Source organism: Strix uralensis, chromosome Z, assembly GCF_047716275.1.
Source record: "Strix uralensis isolate ZFMK-TIS-50842 chromosome Z, bStrUra1, whole genome shotgun sequence".
NCBI classification, from domain to species: domain Eukaryota; kingdom Metazoa; phylum Chordata; class Aves; order Strigiformes; family Strigidae; genus Strix; species Strix uralensis.
The window spans coordinates 12,702,348-12,726,514 of NC_134012.1; the positions used below are offsets into that span (position 1 = coordinate 12,702,348).

Below are 24,167 nucleotides of genomic sequence, written 5' to 3' on the forward strand. Positions count from 1 at the left end.
CTGTAGTGACTTAATAGAGCCCAAGGAAAAAGCTCCATGCTGAAGTTCTGGGTTCTGAGCATGTGCCAAGCCTAAGCAGAAAGGCTTTAGGGAATGGATTAAGATACTGTAGAGCTGCAGGAGGGTCTCAAGGAATATCTATGTATCTTTTCAGGGCCCAACAGTTAGCAGGATAGGGATTTCTGAAACAGCTGACTGCCAATTTTCTTTAATAACCACTTCATGAATCTAAATTCTATAAACTTGCATTTTCTCAAAATTTGTACTTAATCTTTATAACACATTTTATGGTAGTGAGTTCTGCAATTTTATATAAAGCTTTATAGGAAGTGTTTTCTTTTAAATCTATTCTGATAATTTACTTGGATGAGATTTGATTTTGTGTTAGGAAAAATAATGAATATTGCATATACTCTAGAGCATTCATTTAGAGACTATCCTATCTCCTCAGTGGTTTGCAGGTTTTTTTTGGGGGGGGGGGGGGGGAGGTTTTTTTTTTCTTTTTAGAAGTAGAGAAGCTACTTGGTGTTTTCTTCAACTTACCAGTGTCACCACAGAAGCAGGCATCCAGGGTCAATGAAATATTTGAGCTTTGTAATATTAGTAATAAGGTAAAAGGATAGCAGACTACAAAGTATTTAAAATGAATGAAGAAAAAATCTAACAAGACAATGCTAGAAAGCAAGGCCAAGTAACTTGCTATTTGTATAATTAATTAAAAATCCTCTAAGATAAATGTGTATAGATTAGTTACACATTAGAGCTAGACTCTGAATAATGGAGGGCAGTTGGGCAAGCAGTATGAAACCAAAAAAAGTCAATGTTGATGCACAACAGCACACACTGCGACCTATACTCATACCTAATCCCCAGTTGTGTAGGTAAAATGAACAGCATTCACTCAAAAACACACAAGACATCGTGATTTTTTTGCTTTACATTTAATAGGGCTAAAAAAGGCAATTATGCTAGAACTTAGATGAGTCGACCCCTCCTCTTCTATGCATCCTTATACCATCTTGTAAAGTCATCATGTGAAATACTCTGTTGAGTCCTGTTCAGGACTTTCAAGTAGCTACAAGACCTAACTGCAAAAAATATCCTGATTTCAGTCATTGCATTTAGTTTATCTAGGAAGTTAAGGACAACTGCCTACTGCAGGTGGTGGAGAGCCCGATGAGAAGAGAGGCACTTCTGGACCTGTTGCTCACTAATGGAGAAGAACTTATTAAAGAGGTCAAGACGGGAGGTTGCCTGGGCTGCAGCAATCACACCCTGATGGAATTCTCAATCTTGAGGGGTACAGGATGGGTAAAAAGTAGTCAGGACCCTAAACCTCAGAAAGGCAAACTTTCATCCATTTAGGGTGCCAGTGTCTGAGATCCCTTGGGAAACTGCCCTTAGAGGCAAAGGACTGAATGAGACCTGGGAGATATTTAAAGACATTTTCCTTAGTGTGCAAGAGCTCTCAATTCAGATGTGCAAGAAGTCAGGCAGGGGAGGCAGGAGGCCAACTTGACTAAGTCAAGACCTAATAGCCAAACGAAAACACAAAATCAAAATGCATAGACAGTGGAGGCAGAGATATACATCCTGGGGAGATTATAGGGATATGGCCCAAGAACACAGGGAGCCAAGGCATAACTGGACCTGAACTTGGCTAGGGATGTGAAAAGTAACAGGGTTTCTTCAGGTACATAGGACAACAAAGGAAGATTAAAAAAAATCTGTACCCCCCGGATAAGTGAAATGGCAGACCAGGCTACAACAGACATGGAGAAGGTTGAGCTACTGAACAACTTTTTTGCCTGTCTTCACTTGCAAGTGCTCTAGCCATGCCACCCGGTTCACAGAATCCAAAGGCAGGGATGGAGAGAATGAAGAACTGCCCGCCATAGGAGATCAGGTACAAGACCATCTAAGGAATCTGAATGTGCACAAGTCCATGGGACCTGATGTGTATTGGGTTTCCATGGCAAGGTTTTGGCAGTGGGGGAGTGCTACAGGGGTGACTTCCATGAGAAGCTGCTAACAGCTTCGCCTATGTCCAACAGAGCCAGTCCCAGCAGGCTCCAAGACAGACCCACCATTTGCCAAGGCTGAGGTCATCAGTGATGGTGGTAGTGCCTCTCTGATAACATATTTAAGAAGGGGGAAAAAACCATGCTGTGGAGCAGCAGCCAGGAGAGAGAAGAGAGAATATGTGAGAGAAACAATTCTGCAGACATCAAGGTCAGTGAATGTAATGGTTTAGCCTCTGCCGGGGTCTGAGACCACGCGGCCGCTGCCCCTCCCCCACAAAGGGAGTGAAATACAAAGCCCCAAGACTGAAATAAGGAAAGGTTTAATACAACAGTGCAATAGCAACACAACCAACAACAACAATAACAATAACAGTAATAGTGATAGCAATGAACAGAGCAAAATAGCTACCAAATACAGCAGTTTGAAGCACGATGTACAAAACCACGAGTGCACCGCGCTCCGCGCCAGGAAAATGTGACCTGCCAGGATGTGACGTCCGCATGGTATCTGAATAACCCGGCTAGAGCTCCCCCCCACTGCTGGGGAAACTTAACCCTATCCTGGTTAAACCAGGACAGTGAAGAAGGAAGAAGAGGAGTTGCTCCAGGCACCAGAGCAGATTCCCCTGCAGCCCCTGGTGCAGCCCATGGTGGGGCAGGCTGTGCCCCTGCAGCCCATGGAGGTCCACGGGGGAGCAGATCTCCACCTGCAGCCCCTGGAGGACCCCACGCCAGAACAGGTGGATGCCTGAAGGAGGCTGTGACCCTGTGGGAAGCCCACGCTGGAGCAGGCTCCTGGCAGGACCTGTGGACACCTGGAGAGAGGACCCCACGCTGGAGCAGGTTTGCTGACAGGATTTGTGACCCCATGGGGGACCCACACTGGAGCAGTTCATGAAGAACTGCAGTCTGTGGGAAGGACCCACATTGGAGAAGTTTGTGGAGGACTGTCTGCCATGGAGCAAGGGAAGAGTGAGAGAGCGTGTGTGATGAACTGACAGCAGTCCCCATCCACTGCCCCTTGCGCTGCTCAGGGAGAAGGTAGAAAATTGGGAGTGAGGTTGAGCCCGGGAAGAAGGGAGGGGTGCGGGGAAGATGTTTTAAGATTTGGTGTTATTTCTCATCACCCTACTCTGATTTGATTGGCAATAAATTAAATTAATTTCCCCAGGTCAAATCTGTTTTCCCAGTGATGGTAATTGGTGAATGATCTCTCCCTGTCCTTATTTGACCCACAAGCCTTTTGTTATATTTTCTCTTCCCTGTCCAAGTGAGGAGGAGGAGTGATAGAGCCACTTGGTGGGCGCCTAGCTGCCAGCAAAGCTCAGCCTACCACAGATGCATCCACGGGTCCTGAGGGAACTGGCAGATGAAGTGGCTAAGCCACTATCCATCATATTTGAAAAGTCATGGCAGTCCAGTGAAGTTCCCCCTGACACGAAAAGGGGAAACATAACCCCCATTTTAAAAAGGGAAAAAAAGAAGACCCTGGGAACTACAGACCAGTCAGTCTCACCTCTGTGCCTGGCAAGATCATGGTGTGGATCTTCCTGGAAACTATGCTAGGGCACATGGGAAATAAGGAGGTGATTGGTGACAGCCAGGATGGCTTCACGAAGGGCAAATCATGACTGACAAATCTGGTGGCCTTCTGTGATGGGGTTCCAGTGTTGGTGGATAAGGGAAGAGAAACTGATGTCATCTACCTGGACTTGTGCAAAGCATTTGATGCTTTCCTGCACATCCTTGACTCTAAATTGGAGAGACACAGATTTGACAGATGGACCACTCAGTGCATAAGGAATTGGCTGGATGGTTGCACTCAAAGAGTTGTGGTCAATGGCTCAACGTCCATGTGGAGAGCAGCGATGAGTGGCATTCCTCAGGGGTTGTTGTTGTTGCTGTTTAACATCTTTGTTGGTGACATAGACAGTGGGATTGAGTGCACCCTCAGCAAGTTTGCTGATCACACCAAGCTGAGTGGTGCGGTCAACACGCTGGAGGGAAGGGATGTGCCATCCAGAGGGACCTGGACAGGCTGGAGAGGTGGGCCCATGCAAACCTCATGAAGTTCAACAAGGCCAAGTGCAAGGTCCTGTACATGGGTCAGGGCAATCCCAAGCACAAATACAGGCTGGGCGATGAGTGGGTTGAGAGCCGCCCTGTGAAGGACTTTGGGGTAGTGCTGGATGAAAAACTGTATATGAGCCAGCAGTGTGATTCTCCCCCTCCACTCCACTCTGCTGAGATCCCACCTGGAGTTCTGTCTTCAGCTCTGGAGTCCTCAGTACAGGAAAGACATGGACCTGCTTGAGCAGGTCCACAAAGATCATCATGGGGTGCAGCACCTCTCCTGTGAGGACAGGCTGAGAAAGTTGGGGTTGTTCAGCCTAGAGAAGAGATGGCTCCGAGGAGACCTTATAGCTGCCTTCCGGTGGGGAGGCCTACACGAAAGATGGGGAGGGACTCTTTATCAGGGGGTGTAGTGGTAGGATGAGGGGTAATGGTTTTAAACTGAAAGAGAGCAGATTTAGATTAGATAGAAGGAAGAAATTCTTTAATGTGAGGGTGGTGAGACACTGGAACAGGTTTCCCAGAGAAGTTGTGGATGCCCCCTCCCCGAAAGTGTTCCAGGCCGGGTTGGTTGGAACTAGATGATCTCTAAAGTCCCTTCCAAGCCAAACCTTTCTATGATTCTATACAACCCTTTAGTTTTCTATGAACTGAAAAATCATTACAGTTCCTACCTCAATAAACTGAAATCTGGGTGTATTTTGTTTCCCAAGGTTATAGTCACTACAGATACGCAAGAGTAGAATTCTGCACACACACGAACTACGATAATGAGGGCTACAGAAGAGCAGATTAGGATGACGCAGAATACCAGCATTTATTCTGAAGGTAACTGTGCATTGACATAACAGAAACTGTAGAAATTGAACAGAAGAGAGATCTGTTACAAGCCTTGATAAACTAGATCTTGAAAAAGCGAATACAGATGCTATTAGGCTATATGGCATAACACAATACGGGCTGTTTAGGAAGCATGCTGTTGTAGAGTTGCACACTCAGCATCTGTAGCCCTTTGCACAGAAAGATGTGCAGCTTTCCTAAGTGTTTATCTTAAAGCAAATAAATTTGTTTGCAAAGGCTCTGGAAAAAAACCCACAAAACCAAAAACCAAACCACATTCTGAGATGACACTTCACTGTTAGTTTCAAGTGTTTGGAAGGCCACATATAGGAGGAGCTAAGTTATTTAAAATTTTGCCTCTACAGAGTACAATAACATTTTAAAGGAAATTGAGAAGAGTTAAAGCAATCTAAGAAATGAACATTAAAAAATCATGTATAAAATATGATTTTTGAAGTGAAAAGGATTGTTGAAATCTTTATCTCTTACATGAATCTGCATCTTAGTAAAGCAGCTGAAAAAACTCTCCACAATGCAAATCTTGGCATTGCTTGCCATAAAACTGTAACTGTGAGCAGTTAAAAGTAGAAATTTTTGCATTTTTTCCTATTTCACACTGACCAAATATACATTTTTACTAAATTAAAATCCAAAAAAAAAAATCCTCCAACAAGAAGAGATTACCGATATGAAAAAAGCTTATCATAAGTATGCCTTAGCCCCCAAGTAAGAGTACACTGGTGCTTTGTTTCATTTTAAAGTAAACATGTAGGTCACACTACATATGAAAGGCTTCTAGGCGCATTCTTTTTGTATCTTCTGGATGTCTCAGGGCAATTCCATATCGCAGCAGGAGTTCTATATAAGGTGGCCAAAATGAGTCATTGATTTTTACGTAGGGTTCATGAGGTGTGCTCATTAATTTGTTTATAAGCATCTGGAAGACGAAAAGGATAAGATTTAGAAAATGAACAAAACAGCTAGATTTTTATCTCCTTTAATCAAATGTATACAAATTATTATAATGAGACACTTATGTAGGCCATATAAGAAATACAAGACTACAGGAGAAATAAAAGACCTGTTCAAAGTAGAAATAAAACTAAGAACTTCTATTTAACTTCATCATATCTTTTTTGATGTAAAAATTAGAACCAGAATTCTCCTTTTATCCAGACTAAGTTTTTCGCAATCTGTCAAAAATTTTTAGTGGACATTAGATAGTGAATCTATAAATGGCTAAAAAATCTGAACATGAAGGTGATAAATCCTTATATAATTGATCTTTAAATCAGTACCTGTTAATTTAAGATTCAAAGCATTAAATAGGAGGGAAAGCTAGATTTTTGGGAATCACCTCAAAACCTTAATGAGTTGCTGTCAACAAATAGTATTTCTCCTTCACTCTTTCAGATTTTAGCAGAGAATGTCCATCTTACAATTTTTCTAAATTTCATCTCACTAATAAGCTAAAAAACCCCTCTCTTCTGAGATTGGGAGGAATTTTTTTCCTCTATTTTGTGTCCTTCTGTAGGTAGTGTTAGAAATAAGTAAGTTTGCACATGCGAACAGTTTAACATCATCGTCCTACATTAACTTCACTATGTTTGCACACCAAATCTTTCTGCTCATCTCATAAATGGGTTATCCAAATTCTTAATATTACTTCTTGTTTGGGCATGACAAGACTCTTGCAACAAGTCACCTCCTTTTGATACTTCCTTACTCCTCCTTTGTTCCGTAACTAAACATAGAATTAGTTAATGGAGTTAAAAACAAGCATCAGTTTTGACATTCTTCTTCTGTTCTTGGAGACCATGTTTATACCCTCAGAATACTGCTCATGGGAAATACAGCACACATTAAATAATTTTACCATCCCATGGTGCTCTCTCTATTCATCCCAGATATTTCATCTTTCTACTCAGAGTTTCTAAATGTTACAGCTTTCCCAATTTCATTAGGTACAAAATACTCTGTCTGCCTCTTTATTGCTAAAGAAAAACTAAAAATCCTTACTACCAGACTTTAGTCTTTTTTCACCCATTGCTATTTAAAAAAAATTACTGCTCTTCTTTTTCAGAATATTCTGAAGAGTTGTTCCAGTTTATGTATTTTGTACTTATCTGCCAAAATCTGAGTATTTACTTTAAATGTATTATGTTAGATGATTTGTTACTTAGTCTTTTCCAACATCTGACATTCCAAAATAGCCTTTATAGCTCAACTTTACATACATTTCTATTGTAAACAGTCTTTCAGATCTTAAATTAGTTCAACAAATTCTCAATCAGAAAGGAATAATCCTCAGATTGTTTAAAAGGAAAAGAATTACTATATTTGTAAAAAATTACAACTCATTACCGGAACAAAAAGTAGTGTAATAAAAATTTTGAAGTTTGCATGAGAAAAGTTTACTCCTTGCTTACTACTTATGCTTACTATTTATGCTATTTTGAGGCCGCACCTCAATGACTATGTTCAGTTTTGGGCCCCTCACTACAAAAAGGACATTGAATTACTCGAGCGTGCCCAGAGAAGGGCAACGAAGCTGGTGAAGGGTCTGGAGCACATGTCGTACGAGGAGCGGCTGAGGGAACTGGGGGTGTTTAGTCTGGAGAAGAGGAGGCTGAGGGGAGACCTCATCGCCCTCTACAGCTACCTGAAAGGAGGTTGCAGAGAGCTGGGGATGAGTCTCTTTAATCAAGTAATAAGTGATAGGACAAGAGGTAATGGCCTCAAGTTGTGCCAGGGAAGGTTTAGACTGGATATTAGGAAGCATTTCTTTACAGAAGGGGTTGTTAGGCGTTGGAATGGGCTGCCCAGGGAGGTGGTGGAGTCCCCATCCCTGGAGGTGTTTAAGAGTCGGGTTGACATAGCGCTGAGGGATATGGTGTAGTTGGGAACTGTCAGTGTTAGGTTAATGGTTGGACTGGATGATCTACAAGGTCTTTTCCAACCTTGATGATTCTGTGATTCTATGTATTTTAATTAAGTAGGTACTGATATACTTAAATAATATAAATGTATACACCTAGCTTGTCAAAGTGGATTTATTAAAATGTACATTTTAATTATTTAACAAACACATGGATATTGAGGAGACATGGTTAGGAACACATGCACTGATTGCAATTCTGTGAATGAATTACATTTGTACAGCAGCAAATCCTAATTCTTTAATTATAATACAAAGATAACTTTGCATTTGTCTCTTTAAGAAAGTATTATCTGTATCTACAAAAACACTTTTGAAATTTAACAGGCACTTGAAGCTAGAACTGAATTGCTCAACAAAAAAACCTCCCATAAAACAAAGATAATGGACATGGACAGTTTACGCCAAGATAGTTAAAATGAAAAATAAGTCTGGGTTTTTGGAAGTAGTACGTTCTTCCAAATGGAAATCAGACATTGCTTAGATGTGTTCACATTTTGAGGAGATTAACAATATCAGAAAAATGTGAAGGGCAATTTTAAGCATTAGAAGAGCTTTAAAATTTTTATTCCATAGGGAGTGTGGCTATTTTAAATTCTGATCTGTTTTCAAGCTCTGCCTAATTTGGCATTAACAGGCATGCTGAGATACTTGAAGCATATAAATGATTTTGATGGTGTAAACCCCAAGTATGGGCTTTAAACTAAAGCACAACAATGTCATAGTGACCAGATCATAGCATCTTAATACCAGAAAGTTGTTAGTTATCAAGTTTTCCCTCAGGAAAAAACTTTTTCCCCCAGGAAGGTCTTACACATAGATACTTACAACTGTCTGAAGACTGAGGATGGAGGAGGAATAGAAAATTTCACTTCAAATCTTACATTTAAGAGAAGAAGGAACAATGCTAGTGAAAATATTTTTAATGCTCCTTCAGAATTGTGCTTTGCAATTCAAATTCATAAATTGCACAGTGATTAAAAATACACACTAAGCAATGCTCACATACTTATAAAATCAATTAGAAATGCTTGCATCAGATTAATTGATCTTTCATATGAAAAGATAATCCAGTTAATACGTGAGACTACACATTAACTGGTCCTTCTAGAACTGTTATTGTATTATATTTCAGAAATATTTTTATTGAAATAGTACAAAATATAGCATGAAATGGAACAATTAATTTTTTTAAGCATAGTGTTTGTCTCCTCTAAAATGAACCACTGAGGCTCATAAATCTTTAAAATAAACATTATAAAATTAAGAAATAAGGGATAATTATTCTCTATCTTAAACTGAAGATTAAATTATCTAAATTATTGCCACATCTCTTGTAAAAAATCGAGGGATTAATTTTATAGGAATTAAAACAGAAATCTGATAAAAACATTCTTAAACGTTCTACTTTTCAATTAACTATTTTAATTGTATGTCATATACTGTTATTTATCTTACTAATATATTATGATCAGATCTGAGTACAGGAAAAACCCCTAATCTCTATGTAACAAAACCATCTTACCTCTAAAATTTCATGCAGCGTTATCAGTTCTACAGATAGCTCTTCAGAAGAACCCTGCAAAGATAACCACCCCCCAGCCAAATTAACAAACGCCAAGACTATATAGTCAGGAAAAATGTTAATTGACAAAGAAAAAATAATCACCCAATTATTTGATTACATAGTACACAACAGATGAAGACTTTTACTTAGATTTAGTCATGACAGAAATACAAGGTAGTATTTAAATCTACCCGTTCAAAATCACACACTTTAAATGTAACATTTTAAAAATTGTTTATTAAAAAAGTGACCATAGTGTATCTACCTGGGTTTACATTTAAATAAAACCAAATACATCATTTTTATAATGTTGTACAGGGCAAAACATTCTATGAATATGATGTTAGGAAAAAATGATGTTTTTTCGTGAACTTTATGAAAATGTTTACAATGCAAATTTGACACAGCGCAAGACTTCTGTTCATAGTGCCTTAATATTTTTTCATGATTTGCCAATGAATATTTGTTTACTCTTACTCCGACTTCAATTAAAAAAATTGGCCAAACTTAAGAATCATTAAAAATTTGGGAAAAAAGTCCTTGATAAAATATCATTACAAAATTACTTGTTTTCATTTGCAGCAAGCAAATCAAGCCATTTGCCTATAAATTGATATGGATTTCGTAAATTGATATGGATTTCTTAAACAGCAATGCTAACAAAATCGCTTGTGCTGTTGCAAGGTGAACTTGATTCTTTTATTTTTCAATTTTATCCTTTTTCCCCATCCACTTCACATTCAACAAAATAATACAGCACTGGTGGCTGCTTACTCAAGCACTGCTGTTGAATATATCAACTTAAGTCCTAAGATATTAACAGCTGTGCAGCACCTTATACAAACTCCACTTCTGGAACAGAAGGAGAATACAAGCGATAAAAAAGAATTCATGAAAGGCAAGTTCTGGCTCCTTTTTTCCAGTCACAGTTGTTAATATTCTCACCTTCAGAAAGCCACAAGGGGGGACATACTACTGCCTGCTCCATGGACACCTCGCAAACCATGGAGCTAAGGCTCAGTAATGCCTGTCTTTGTGAGTAGGCTGAAGAAATAGAATCTGCACTAAGAAGCTGCAAAAGGTTCCTCAGAGCAATCATGAAGATACTTCATAGCCTTGGCTGTTGTATTTCCCTGGCCAAAAATATGACTTCATAACTTATATAGTGGGTTCAGAATTCATGTTTCAGAGTTGAAATTAGGTTATCACTTCAACAATTACTAAAACTGACATACAAAGAACAAAATCCTAAGGATATTAGTGTAAAGAGGTTTGCACTCCCACAGAACTAGAAAACTTATTTTGCTAGGTTTGTAATATACCTTGTATATGTTTTGTTTTTTATTATCTTACATATTTTAAGTGTCACCAATATAATAAGTACTTCTAATTAATTAATTAATTAATGCTTATAAAGTAACTTTTAAGCAGGATGTTTAGTATTTGTTTATTTAACCTTCCATGAGATGGACTGGCATTAAGAATATTCCTCAACATATGGCTTCTCATATTTCTTATCTTGGAAAAAAAAAAAAAGTCTTTTTTTAATCCAAGATTTAAAATGCAAGATAATTCTTACCTCAAACACTACCTATTCTAAAGGTGTTGGGCCACGGCAACAGAGGCTAACCTGAGCGGTGATTCAGTCTTCCCTCCCACTCCCAATCCCAGACGCAGGTGCCTGGTGAAAGGCGAGTGGAACCAGAACAGCGAGGCTGGGAGCAGTTTACGCTACTCTGCAGCTGTGCCCTAAAGACATCAGCCCTGTGCATTTGTCCTCACACAGAACTACTGGGAGCACAAGAAGCTTCCACAAGGTGAAGCAGAAATTACTGCTGTACAGAGTTAAGTTCTTCCAGAGTATTGAACCAAGCTGATAATAGATGTGAATAACATATTTCCCTGAATCAATGTAGCAGCAAATTTCATTGCTAATGATGACAATTTGTATTTCTGACACAATAAAGAAAACTATACAGGTAAAAAAAGCTGTTTCTCCTGCCTTCACAGTTAATCACTTTAGATGCAGATTATAGGGGACCAGCAGTTAAGGCATTCAGATCCAAGTGAGTCAAAAGATAAAGAAGAAGCTATGAATTCATAAGGAGTGAAAAGAAAGAAAAAGACATGTCAGAAAACAAACTGTGTTTAGGAGTTCAGGCAATGCATAAATAAAATTAAAGCTAAGACAAGATAAGACTTTGGAAATTTATAAAAATTAATTTTACATTTAAGTAAAACAAAAAAAAAGGTAGAAGGTGACTTCTGTGAGCAAGGGGAAGGGTTGATTAATCACTTTGGGTGATAATTTTTTTCTTTAGATTTTAATAAGGAAAATTGCATGGAAGAGAGATGAAGTCAGGGTAGCTAGTAAGAATTTCTGACAGTCAGTATAACAGAGGCTGAGAAAATTTAAGCAATTGATTTTGCTCTGGGGTGGAAGATTTTACATAAAATCTTCCTCAGAATTCTGAAACACACATGAATTCACTGTTCCTTTTATTTAAAACAGCTGGATATGACCATGAGCAACTTGATCCAACTTTGACATTGGCACTACCTTGACGATGGTGTTGGAATGGAAGATCTCCAGCAGTCACTTCCAGCCTATATTTTTCTATGGCATCACATAAATAGGAGCAAATAAATAGATGCATCTCATTATAGGAAATATATTTTTAAGGAAATAATGATTATATATACGGAAAAAATGGACAACTGCTTAAAATGCATTTGGGAAAGTCATTAGGTTTGAAGAAGCATATCCTAGAACAACTGTAAGATGAGTAAGAATCAGCAAATAGGGAGATGAGACTATCACGCCAGAATCAAGAAATATATGATTGAAAGACAACTGTTAATTACATCCCTGAAACCTTAATTTCTTAATGTTGGAGCAAAATGTATCATATTTAGTAATAGCAGAAGACTGTAAGCCATTGATATGCAGAAGAACTAAGCTGTAATAGAATAAGATGTTTGAAGATGGTTGAATAGGACTTAGAAAATGAACATCATGCCTTGAAGGCTCCATTTGGTATTTTTATGTGCAAAACAGGTACTTCTGGCAAAAACAAGTTGGGTTTTTTTAGTTAAAAGCTCAACGTTCATCAGTTGGAAATAACAGGAAGAAAAAAGACAAGGGTGTAATTAGTTGTTTTATGTGACTGTGAGCTAGTAGTTTTGTTTATAACATTGATTTTTACCAGGTTCCAAAAAAGATGAATCCAAGTGGAAGCAAATATAAAAAATGGGTATTAGGATATGCCAGGGAATTGTAAAAAATTATCTTACAGAAGAACAGGAAGCTTTGCTACTTCAAATAGCAAAACAAAGAAAGAAAGGGTATAAGATTGCTGTCTATAAATATATCAGGAGGAATAAACACAAGAAAGAAAAAGAGCTATTCTAAGGACAATGCTGGCGCAAGAATACATGGATCTGTGTTAGACATGAATAAATTTAGACTGGAAGTTAGGAGACCGGTTCTAACCAAAGTACTGAGGTAATAGAACAAACCCCAACAGGAACAGTAGTAACGAAAATAATTACTTTTTAAATGGAGCTCCATTATAATACTAAAGAAATTTTATTTTGTGGTGTCTGAAATAACAGGGAACTGGATTAAAGAAGTCCTTTCTATTTCTGTATTCTTAAGAATGTCTAAAATCAAAATCAATCCCCACCTTTTTTGTAACTATTCTTTCAAATAGTAATGGTAAAAGATTTATTTTTACTGCAGACTTTGAATTTATTATGCAAAATACTGCCTGACTGCCTATTTTCCCTAAAGTTTTAAGATAATTTTAGGCCCATTTTGCCTGAGCAGAAACTGATGGTTAACATTCCAAATCACACCATAATTATAAACACTTGTCCTTGTAATTGTTTCAAAAACATTGTTAGACAATTAAAATTTCTTTTGCCAAGGAAAATATGAGCCCACTTGCCTAGTCCAGTAAAAAAGAAAATGGGACAATTTGGAGTAAACCCCTCACCATTTCCAAATTTGGCACAGCTTAGAGTTCAGTAAGAAATACCATACATTGCTATGCATCTCACTGAGTAAAGGATACATGCATTAAAAAAGAAAATATCCAGCTGGGAACAGCCTTACACAATATAAAACAACCTGAAAGATACCAGTTAAACCTAAAGGATCAGCTGTAACAACCACACTTATTTCAAAATATAACTGCAGATTCTATGTTAGTGGATTTAAAAAGATATTGCTTCTAATTAAATAGAAGTCAAACATTCCAAGTTTTATCATTGTTAAGAAAATCTTACCTTCTTTTTAGCACTTCCACCATTCTCTGGAAGGGGAAAATGTTCTGCTAGGAATCCACCCAGAGCATTCAAGAGTTCTTCCTTATATATCTTTAGTTGTAACATTTTATTTTGCAGTTCATTAAATGCTCTAATATTCAAACTAATAGTAAAAAAATAGCAAGAGAATATGAAATTCAATAAAATAATTTAATTAAAAAGTTTTAAAGTAAAAGAGTCCCTTATTTTATATTCTTATGAGTTCAATGTCTTAAATCACAGGACATAAGCAGATAGGAGCAATATTTTCCATGTTTCAAATATGGATTACTGAGTTATTATATGATCTATTTAACAAAGCAAGGAGTATATTTTGTTTTCTCATTTGCTCTTATTGATATTTAAATTCTTCAGTATTGTCCTGGTTTCAGCAGGGATAGAGGTAATTTTTCTTCTTAGTAGCTAGAATAGTGCAGTGCTTTGGATTAAGTATGGGATTTGGTATCAGAAGAATGCTGATAATACACTGATGTTTTCCGCTGTTGCTAAGAAATCAAGCACTTTCCAATTCCCCATGTCCTGCCCATGCACAGGTGTACAAGAAGCAGGGAGGGAGCAGAGCCAGAGCCCCAGACCCAAATTGGCCAGTGAAATACTCCGTATCATGTAGTGTCATGCTCAGTATATAGAGGAGGGTTGGCCAGGAAGAAGGGGTTCTCTCTCATTTCTGGGATTGCAATTGGGGGATCTTAGTCTTCTCGGGATCACTAGCCAGGAACAGGCTGGGTATCAGTTGACAGGTGGTGAGAAACTGCATGGTGCGTTGCCCATTTGCACTTCCTATTATTGTTATAATTTTTTTTTATTCCAATTATTAATTTTTTTTTGTCTCAACCTATGAGTCTCCCTTTACCCCTCCAATTAACTCCCCCATACCCCAGGAGCAGGAGGGGGAGCAAGCGTCTCTGTGGTGTTTGGCTGCTGATCAGGTTTAAGCCACAACGGTCCTTTCTGCCACCCAGTGTGGGGCTTGAAGGTTGGAGATAATGACAGATCTGGCCAGAGTGTATTACAACGAATTTGCTATAAGCATTCATTATATTGGCTTATCAGTTGCTGGTCATAATGTTGATTTATTGGCTCCTAGGGTTGTGGCTCATTCTTAGAGTTGTGCTATGCATCACCTCACTTGCCGGATGTAGTTCCTGTGCTTCTGCTGCTGATCACCCATGTGAGGTGGATTAAGATTTTTGCTTTGCTGCACTAGGTAATATTGTTTTATGGCACAACAGAGTTGTTGGTCCCAAGATTAGTCCACTATTTGTACTCAGCATTGTCGTAATTTCTGTACTTCAGGAGTCATCTAACGGAAAGGGTTAACAATTATACCCTTTACCTTTTCTCCTCAGAGACCCAATCCATGGGGGAAACACTTCCCTTCACCTTCCCTTCTCCTCCAGGCTACTTACAATAGCGTTTGAAAATTTCGGACATTTTGAATATCCTTGGAATGTTCGTCTTACTGCTGGGAACCAGCATGTTCCTGCATGTGGTTCAGATTTTGTTCAGGGTTAAGCAACTATTTAAGAGTATCACACAGAGATCTACCCCAAGGCTGAAGAGTTATGAGTAGCAGGGTGTGTGAGATAGCATGGGCAAGTACCTAGGACAGTGGGTACCCCCAATGTTTTGGAACTTCACCCCTGAACAAGTGCAGAATCCTGAAAAACTAGTGAAATATTTAGAAGAAGTATTCTGTCACTGTGGTAATTCCAGAGAGACACAGATGACTGCAACATGCTGGGGCCTGGCCCGTGCCTACCGAGCCCTGTTCAACACTATTCAGTACCCTGAATGTGATTTAAACCACAATAAATATAAAAACACCGTAGAAATACCTTTTTTGGGAAAGTTGTTCAACTTGGGTGTTTGCCTCTTCTTCAGTTCCATTAAAGGCATATAGTAGCTGCTCCTGTTCCTCATGCCACTGCTGTTCTCTTTGAACCATGAAAAGTAGGAAATGGCACAATAGATAAATAGTTTTCCTGGACCGTCAAAAAAAAAAAGTGTGGTACACAAGCTTACGGCATTCAGAAGGCCAAATTATTGTATTACCTTTTCAGATCTTCTTCCAGTTGTTTATTTTTTGACTGAACTGTGGACAGCACCATTTCAAGGTGATTCTTTACTTTCTGCAACTATAAAAAAGTAAAAATAAACCTACAGTTTGCAGATAGCCCAGTCTGTGCTATTTGTTCTATGTAAGGCTACATCTGTAAATCTGGTAAAGAGGGCCAAAATTATCTAGAATTTCTTAAGAAATATGGCTACAGAGTGACACTCTATTTTTAAATCCAGTTGGAGCTATTTAAAATGTTACTGTCACCAGCTGCTAATTAGTGTCTTACTGAAGCTCTGTAAATTAGTTGATTTTACCTGAAGCAGATTATGGAGCATACACATGAACTTCTCATCTTATGAAAGACTGAGGAGAAAACATCTGCAGCACCAGGGCTGCGTTGTTTAAATTACTGCAGCTGCTTGCAAGAATGAATCTGTGCTAATAGCACCAACATAAAATGTAGAACACTCAGAAAACAAAGATGCTGCAAAGAAAGACTAATTGCATCCATTAATTAAATGGTCATTAGTGATATGGACATATCTGGGAGAGTAAAGAGGGAGAAATAAAACTACTGCAGCCAGAAGCTATATGCACTGCTAAAGATAGGATACAGTGGACTCTCAGTGGACTAGATCTTTCATTAGTGCATTATGTTCTACAAAGTAGTATTTCTAATAGTTTATGGCTTTTAATATAAACCATATATATGGTTTTTTAATATAAACCTATGATTTGGATGTATTTTGTCTCCTACCATAAAAACTATGAGAACTTTTACATTTAGCTCAAAGAAATAAAAATTGTGAAAATATTCTACAGAAGCAAATATTCTCTATGTATGCAACATCTGAAAAAAAATTTGAATCCTCAACAAAATAGGCCACAAAATGGGATATCAGATGAAATATGTCATAGCAATACAGTCAAATGAAAGTGTGTAACCAAACAACGTGTTAATTGTGATCCTTAACAGCAGTTGGGTACTAGAGGGAAGACGAAAACCAAAACGTTGTTTGGGGTTTTTTTAAGCCATAGTAATAGGAATATTCTCAGGTCATGTTGCATACCAATGTCCAATCAATGTAGTGTAATGGTACCCATAAGACATTCTTGATTTGCTTTCTTCCGGGGCTGGAAGAACTCAACAAATTATTGCCACAGAACTCTAGAACTAAGAATACTGACTCTTCTGTGTAAAACGTAATGTTACGTTATTTTATATCAAGTATGAAATGCAATATATAAAAAATTATTGTTTAAAAGGTCATTCATTGCAACTAGGAAATTTTAGTAGTTATAATACAGGGGAAGAAAAACATTAGAACAACAATGCCTGAAGAAACATACACAGTATCTTAGCAGTAATCCACCACAAGAGTAGTCATAGGAAAATGCAGCATTGTATATACTTTCTTCATTTTTATTCAACAAAATGTTATCATCCCTTAACAAACAAAAAGACTTACCTCTTCTTTTCCTAATGATACCAGTACATCTGGATTGGTAGAAATTACTGAAAAATAAAATTAATTGGGTTTTTTGCACTGAATGATACAGACTTGTTTATACTGAAAAGCAGCCTGGCTAGAGAGAAACTTGTGTAGCCTCTAAAAATCTAGCTTGGCTGTCAGCAGTTCAACCACGTTTTGTGGTGTCCTGCTGTGCTAACCTACTGTCACATTTCAGCAAGTGAAATCACACCAAAAAAAGTGTGGTGTTAATGCTTCTGCGTTATTTTTCATATCTGAACTAGCTTAGTTATATAGATATAAGTGCATAATACTGAAGTGTGAAGTAGTCATACTTCAAGATAAGCAAGACTGATTTTTCCAGTGGAATGGATTCCATCAACATTACTAATGTGGGCAATGAAATTCTTCTAGTCTTCCAATTCCTTGTTAAACAGCCTCCCAAATGCTTGATCAGGATTGTAAAACTTATCAGATTTAAAGAACTTAGAAAGCATGTCACTATTCTTACTGTTCACAAGAGCAGTCACATGTAGGGAGATTAAAGGCCCAGCAAGGCCAATATCCTAACTCCAACCCTGACCAACAGCAGTACTTAAGGGAAAGTACGGTACTGTTCAAGGATGTAGTAATGTTTTCCCAGAATGCTTCTGCAAAATGCAGTGATTTATGGCTCATGGATTTTCTGAATAAGAAGTGCGTTGTTGTATTTGATAGTCTTCAATGGACTCCAATCAATTCTCAGTTCGATGTCAACTTGCAGCATCTGCACACACATATAACTTGAAAAAGTGAGGCATTTGAATCTATTAACAGGAGAAATGAAAGTTACTCTAACAGATTTAAATCTTAATATGACAGGGATATTTTTTGTCCAAGCTTGGGCTCCAAATCTCAAATCTTAAAAATAATTACTTCAATAAAAGCTTTTCCTTTAACAAAAAGGAAAACCCTTAACCCTCTTATAAAAGCATTAAATATGTCCCAAATACAATACAGTTGATTTCATAAATTTATAAAAGTACTTTTTTTCGGCAATTTTATAGTTACTACCTCCACAAATTTTGAAAAGCATTAGACTAGTAGTTTTAATAGCAGTGTTTGTTCTGAGATGAAAATCAGCAAAACTACCGAGTTCAAAATGCATTAAATTACATGTCACAATAAAACTGCTTTTACTTAGAGAATTACTGTTTCTAAATCTTGACACAAAATCTGAGTAGAGTGCTCTCAAATTAAGCTTATGTTTAAGAGCTGTGGGAGGTAGTTGTCTGTGCTATTATTAGAGCAAGATTTCTTTAATCACATGAATATCCCACATACACAATAGGATTCACTGGTGTGCCTTTACTCACATTCACTGGCGTATTTGAAGAAACCCATACAACTCTTCCCCCCGCCACCCCTCTTGTCGATAATTATTGTGAGCCCTTACTACTTGGAATTACCAGTTTCTACTGCTGTTTTCCACCATGTCTTCATTTTTAGATACCCAATCCTGACTATGTACTTCCCATTCAAAATTCACATTGTGTGAGTATCAGAGTACGCCACATCTTCCTAGGAAAGAAATCACTAACCCTAACTTAGTGAAGGAACAGTGCAGATCTAAACCACTGTGACAACACATTTATGGCAGCTGCTACTGTAAAGAACACAGGTTGCTCTATCTGCTAGAAGTTAAAGCTTTTTCAGTTATGAATCACTACACTTGCAAAAATCAAATGTCAAACAGGATTGCTTAGTGATACATAGTACAACTACTAAGCAAAATACTACCAGATGCTAGGAATGTAAAAGCAACTACTATGCACATGTTTATACAGAAACTCCTATTAAAATAAGAGGAATCTGGCAGAATACTGATACTTTGTAAAGAAAAATAGAAATTATGCAGAGACCACAAATGTTTTATATGGTTTAAAATATGGTTGCTTCCACTTCCTTATTTCGCAAATATAAGTTAAATTCTACTTTTATGAATCAAATGCTTCTAACAAAGTTTTAATTCAGCTGATTTAGCAGCTCTAGAGCTACATAAATAGTACCAGAAATTGAGAAAGAACAAGAGACCAAAGTAAAAGCTTTGCAAAAACAAAATTTGCATTGTGGACTCAAGTCTGTTTGCCAATATTGCACCCAAAGAAATGTAGAACTGCCAAGTTATAACCTCTGAAAATAAGGTTTAAAATTGAAATGCTGACAGGCCCTTATTCACAAGAAATGAACTGTCCATTACTAAAAGCAGAAACCAAAGTAAAATGAGCCTGACATTCATGCACTATCAGTAAATTGTATGAAATTATTATTTCTGCTATTCCTATTTAGATAAATGCAGACAATGTCTTAAATTAAGTAATTCCTCCTTCAAAACAAACAGTAGGTATAAAGGAGCCAAGACTGACAGAGAAGATGTAAGCACAGTAGACTCCTCAATTTCATATAAGCACTTTAAGTCTATTCAAATTCTTAGCAGAAGCTTTTTTTTCTTCTGTCAGAAAGGTAGCCAAAAAGGCAAAGCTTTGGCTACAAAATATTATTTGCATTATAATAAGCATAGATCATTTATCTAGTAAAAAATTAAGATTTCTAATAATAAATCTTATCACCTGGGAACAAGTAAGAATAGTTGAGCAAAGCAAGTCAGCAAGCCAATAAAAATAGATCATGCCCCAAGAATATTTTTTAAGCAAATAGCTTAAAGTTTAAAATAATTACATATTTTAGTACGGAAACCTAACATCTCCAGGTATTTTACCCAGATAAAAACTGTAAGTGCTTTCAAATAATTTTCTTTAAGCCAGCATCTTATTCATGAGCAGCAGCCAAGAGCTAGTGTTTCCCAAATTCGTTCAATGTCACACTTTTGGTCTACATACCTCTAAGAAGCATTTGAGGCTGACCACTCTTAAGGGACGGGCTTACAAAGCACATGAACTATGAATTTATTCTAATAGAGCACAATATCTATTTATAAGAAGGAAGAACTTTTTTTCCCAGTTCCTATTATTTGAGCACAATATGCAGCACATTCATGAACTTGGAAAGAAGCCGAAGAAGTGACTTTACTGTTCATCTGAAAATGCATTCCAATTTGGCCAAATTACAAAATATTGAAAATTACCATTTGCTGTCTAAAACACATTCCTATCATTTTGTAAACCAAAAAACCCCAAGCCTTTTCTGGATTAAAAATATTCAAATGAGTCAATGTATTAATTTAAAGATTAACTAATAAGTTTTACTGGGTTGAAAGGTTCTTGACAGGAGACATAACAGTGAGTACTACCAGAATACTAATGATAGTGTAGTGTGAACTGTTTTACGAGTCTCCAAATGAGACATCTGAAAAAGCAGATTACTTTACTCACACTTAGATTCTGAATGGTTTTATTTTCAGTGTCTGGTCACATCAGCCTTGCAACAGAGTAAAATCAGTCAGCACTGATGTTTATGTACAAAAAGATACTTGAAGAACCGAGGAATTTATACCTTTTGACTGATAATGCCTAACAAATATAAAAACTACCACTTGTCTCAGTGGTTTGTGCTCCTCAGATCAGTAAGTGATCTGGATTCCTGTGTTGTTAAAATAAACTGTAGTGTCTTTTACTACCTTTTCTTGACCTGAAATCTCTGACCCCTGTTAAATCCAACATAGATACTTTATTACACTGTAATGGGCTTACCACTAAAGGTTTACTTCAAAGTTTTCAGCTAGTACATCATAATACAACACACTTTTGTGAAGCATTAATAAAAAAATCAAAGTAAGTATAGTTAAAAATATGTCTGGGTAAATTATTGTTAATTTATTAGCAATACTTGCAAAAATAAAATAATATATTAGCTTCTTAAAAGACAAAATGGATACAAAATTATTTGCCAAAGTAGTTCTGTCCTAAAAAGGAAATACAAATGAAAGATGGAGAAGAAACTACCACAGAAAGGAGAAACCTGAACAAGGGTAACAGCATAACAAACTTCTGTTATTTTGTTAGGAGTTCTACTACCAGTTTTTTTTCCGTTTATATGAGTATACCTTACATGGAAGCAGTTACTTACTTTCAGGACTTCTGTTTTGCCATTGATTATGTTCTGCTGTTAAAGCTTTCATTTGCATCGTTGTGAGTTGGAAGGAAAGCTGTATAATAAGAAAAGAAGCATCTTTTGAAGTGTGTTGAGTTGCATTGGAGTAAAATGAGATAGAATGGGATAGAAATTCAATTATTAAGTTTACAAACAGAAAACAAAAAAGCAACTATTACAATAAGCCGCTTATTCCTTCCAAAGATTTAAAAAGGCACTCACAGAGATCAAGAAACATTTTTATTCTTTTTTTAAAAGGGGGAAGTCAGAAGTAGTCAGAGTTGGCATTTTCCCCCTAATTTTCTCTGTACTATCAGGCAATGAGCACAGCTGAAGATGAGCCACTAGAAGCAATGACAGTGCTTCACATCCCCACTACTCCTTAGATGCATGGTTGATACACATTTAAGGTAAAATGGACTGTGCTTGATATGTGATGACTAAACAAAACATTGTCTTCTAAAAAAAAAAAAACAGTAGTCAAATAAATGTTCTATCAAAACCACATCTGTGGACTCAACAAAAAATGCTTTAGAACTAGTGCTCTAGCTCACTGTAATCACTGAAAATATAGGAGCAATAATGAAAAACACCAGTTCAGAAAAGTTTATTAAAAAACCCAGACTAAACAAACAGATTTTTTAAATCTTGTAATTACTTATAATCTGATACAAAATTAAGTATACATTTAAATACAACAGGTACTGCTGATATGGTCAAGCATTCCATAAAAAGCACTGCAGACTGCAATCGCCTTTTCATCAACTAAAAAGAGAAAAATATGCTAAGAATCATCAGCCAAGTTCTTACAATAAAAATACCAAGAATTGACAACTTAAGCTTAGCTTTTCACTACTCAAAATAACTTTGTAAAGTGCATCTTCAAAAGACAACCTTTTAAAAGAAAGGAAAACAAACCCAAACCAAAAGAAATAATCACCATACAAACATTTCTTATTTTCTAAATCAGCTGGTGTCATCGCTTTTGTAATGGAGCACTACTCTTGACAGTACCATCAGCTCATTCTTTGTTCCTTTAAATGTGATTTAAAAAAGGATGTACGAAACATTTTGGATATTCCAGTAATTGGACAAAAAACTTCCCAATAAATTAACACTATCATTAAGCAACCTTAAATCAAGGACGGTCTCTTAAAGACAAATGCATCCATCATATTTGAAAAGTCATGGCAGTCCAGCAAAGTTCCCACTGACTGGAAAAGGAGAAACATAACCACCACTTTTACAAAGGGAAATAAAGAGGACCTGGGAAACTACAGACCACTCAGTCTCACCTCTGTGCCCAGCAATATTACGGAGTGGATCCTCCTGGAAACTATGCTAGGGCACATGGGAAATAAGGAGGTAATTGGTGACAGCCAACATGGCTTCAGGAAGGGCAAATCATGACTGATGAATTTGGTGGTCTTGTATGACAGGGTTACAATGTTGGTGGGTAAGGGAAGAACAACTGACATCATCTACCTTGTGCAAAGCATTTGACACTGTCCCACATGACATCCTGTCTCTAAACGGGAGAGGCATGGATTTGACGGATGGACCACTCGGTGGATAAGGAATTGGCTGGATGGCCGCAGTCAAAGAGTTGCAGTCAACAGCTTGATGTTGAAGTGGAGAGCAGTGATGAGTGATGTTCCTCAGGGGTCGGTGTTGGGACAAGTGTTGTTTAACATCTTTGTTGGAAATGGGGACAGTGGGATCGAGTGCGCCCCCAGCAAGTTTGCTGATCACACCAAGCTGTGTGGTACAGTCGACACACTGGAGGGAAGGGATGTGCCATTCAGAGGGACCTGGACAGGCTGGAGAGGTGGGCCCATGCAAACCTCATGAAGTTCAATAGGGCCAAGTGCAAGGTCTTGCACATGGGTCAGGGCAATCCCAAGCACAAATACAGGCTGGGTGATGAGTGAATTGAGAGCAGCCCTGCGGAGAAGGACTTGGGGGTACTGGAGGATGAAAAACTGCTATGAGCCAATAATGTGTGCTTGCAGCCCAGGAAGCCAACTGTATCCAGGGCTGCATCAAGAGAAATGTGGCCAGCAGGTTGACGGAGGTGATTCTGCCCCTCTACTCTGCTCTCATGAGACCCCACCTGGAGTCCTGTGTCCAGCTCTGAGGCCCCAACATAAGAAGGACATGGACCTGTCGCAGCAGATCCAGAGGAGGCCATAAAGATGATCAGGGGGCTGGAGCACTTTCCTTATGAGGACAGGCTGAAAGAGTTGGGGTTGTTCAGCCTGGAGAAGAGAATGCTCCAGGGAGACCTCAAAGCAGCCTTCCAGTACCTAAAGGGAGCTACAGGAAAGAAGTAGGGAGACTCTTTATCAGGGAGGGTAGTGATAGGACAAGGGGTAACAGTTTTACATTAGGGCAGATTTAGATTAGAGATAAAAAAGAAATTTTTTCCTGTGAGGGTGGTGAGACACTGGAACAGGTTGCCCAGAGAAGCTGTGGATGCAACCTAGTGGAAGGTGTCCCTGACTGTGGCAGGGGTGTTGGAACTAGATGATCTCTTCAGGTCCCTTCCAAGCCAAACCATTCTATGATTCTATGAAGTATGTACATCATGCCTGGTATCTCTCATGCCTGGTGTACATTCCTAGCAAAATATGCTGCTCAGGAAGTCATCCATTACATCATAGACTAGAATCAGTCCCCAGACTTAAAGGATAAAACCAGGAGAGTACTTTGCAAAATTACAGTCTTGAGGTGATTAAGGTGCGAACATTAGTGACAAGGTCAACATCAAGGA

At 37.8% G+C, this 24,167-nt stretch overlaps 1 protein-coding gene across 1 annotated transcript in view; it reads right to left on the minus strand.

Moving 5' to 3' along the window:
- Positions 1-4,889: 4,889 nt before the first annotated feature.
- Positions 4,890-24,167, minus strand: part of CENPK (centromere protein K) — a 29,740-nt gene continuing 10,462 nt past the window's right edge. Inside the window, exons 4-10 of the mRNA XM_074856404.1 lie at positions 21,371-21,449; positions 17,303-17,349; positions 15,827-15,909; positions 15,610-15,708; positions 13,733-13,874; positions 9,401-9,454; positions 4,890-5,874 (exon numbers count right to left, since the gene is read on the minus strand). Coding sequence (XP_074712505.1) covers positions 5,716-5,874; positions 9,401-9,454; positions 13,733-13,874; positions 15,610-15,708; positions 15,827-15,909; positions 17,303-17,349; positions 21,371-21,449 — 663 coding nt within the window. The 3' untranslated portion in view covers positions 4,890-5,715. The remainder of the gene's footprint in view (positions 5,875-9,400; positions 9,455-13,732; positions 13,875-15,609; positions 15,709-15,826; positions 15,910-17,302; positions 17,350-21,370; positions 21,450-24,167) is intronic.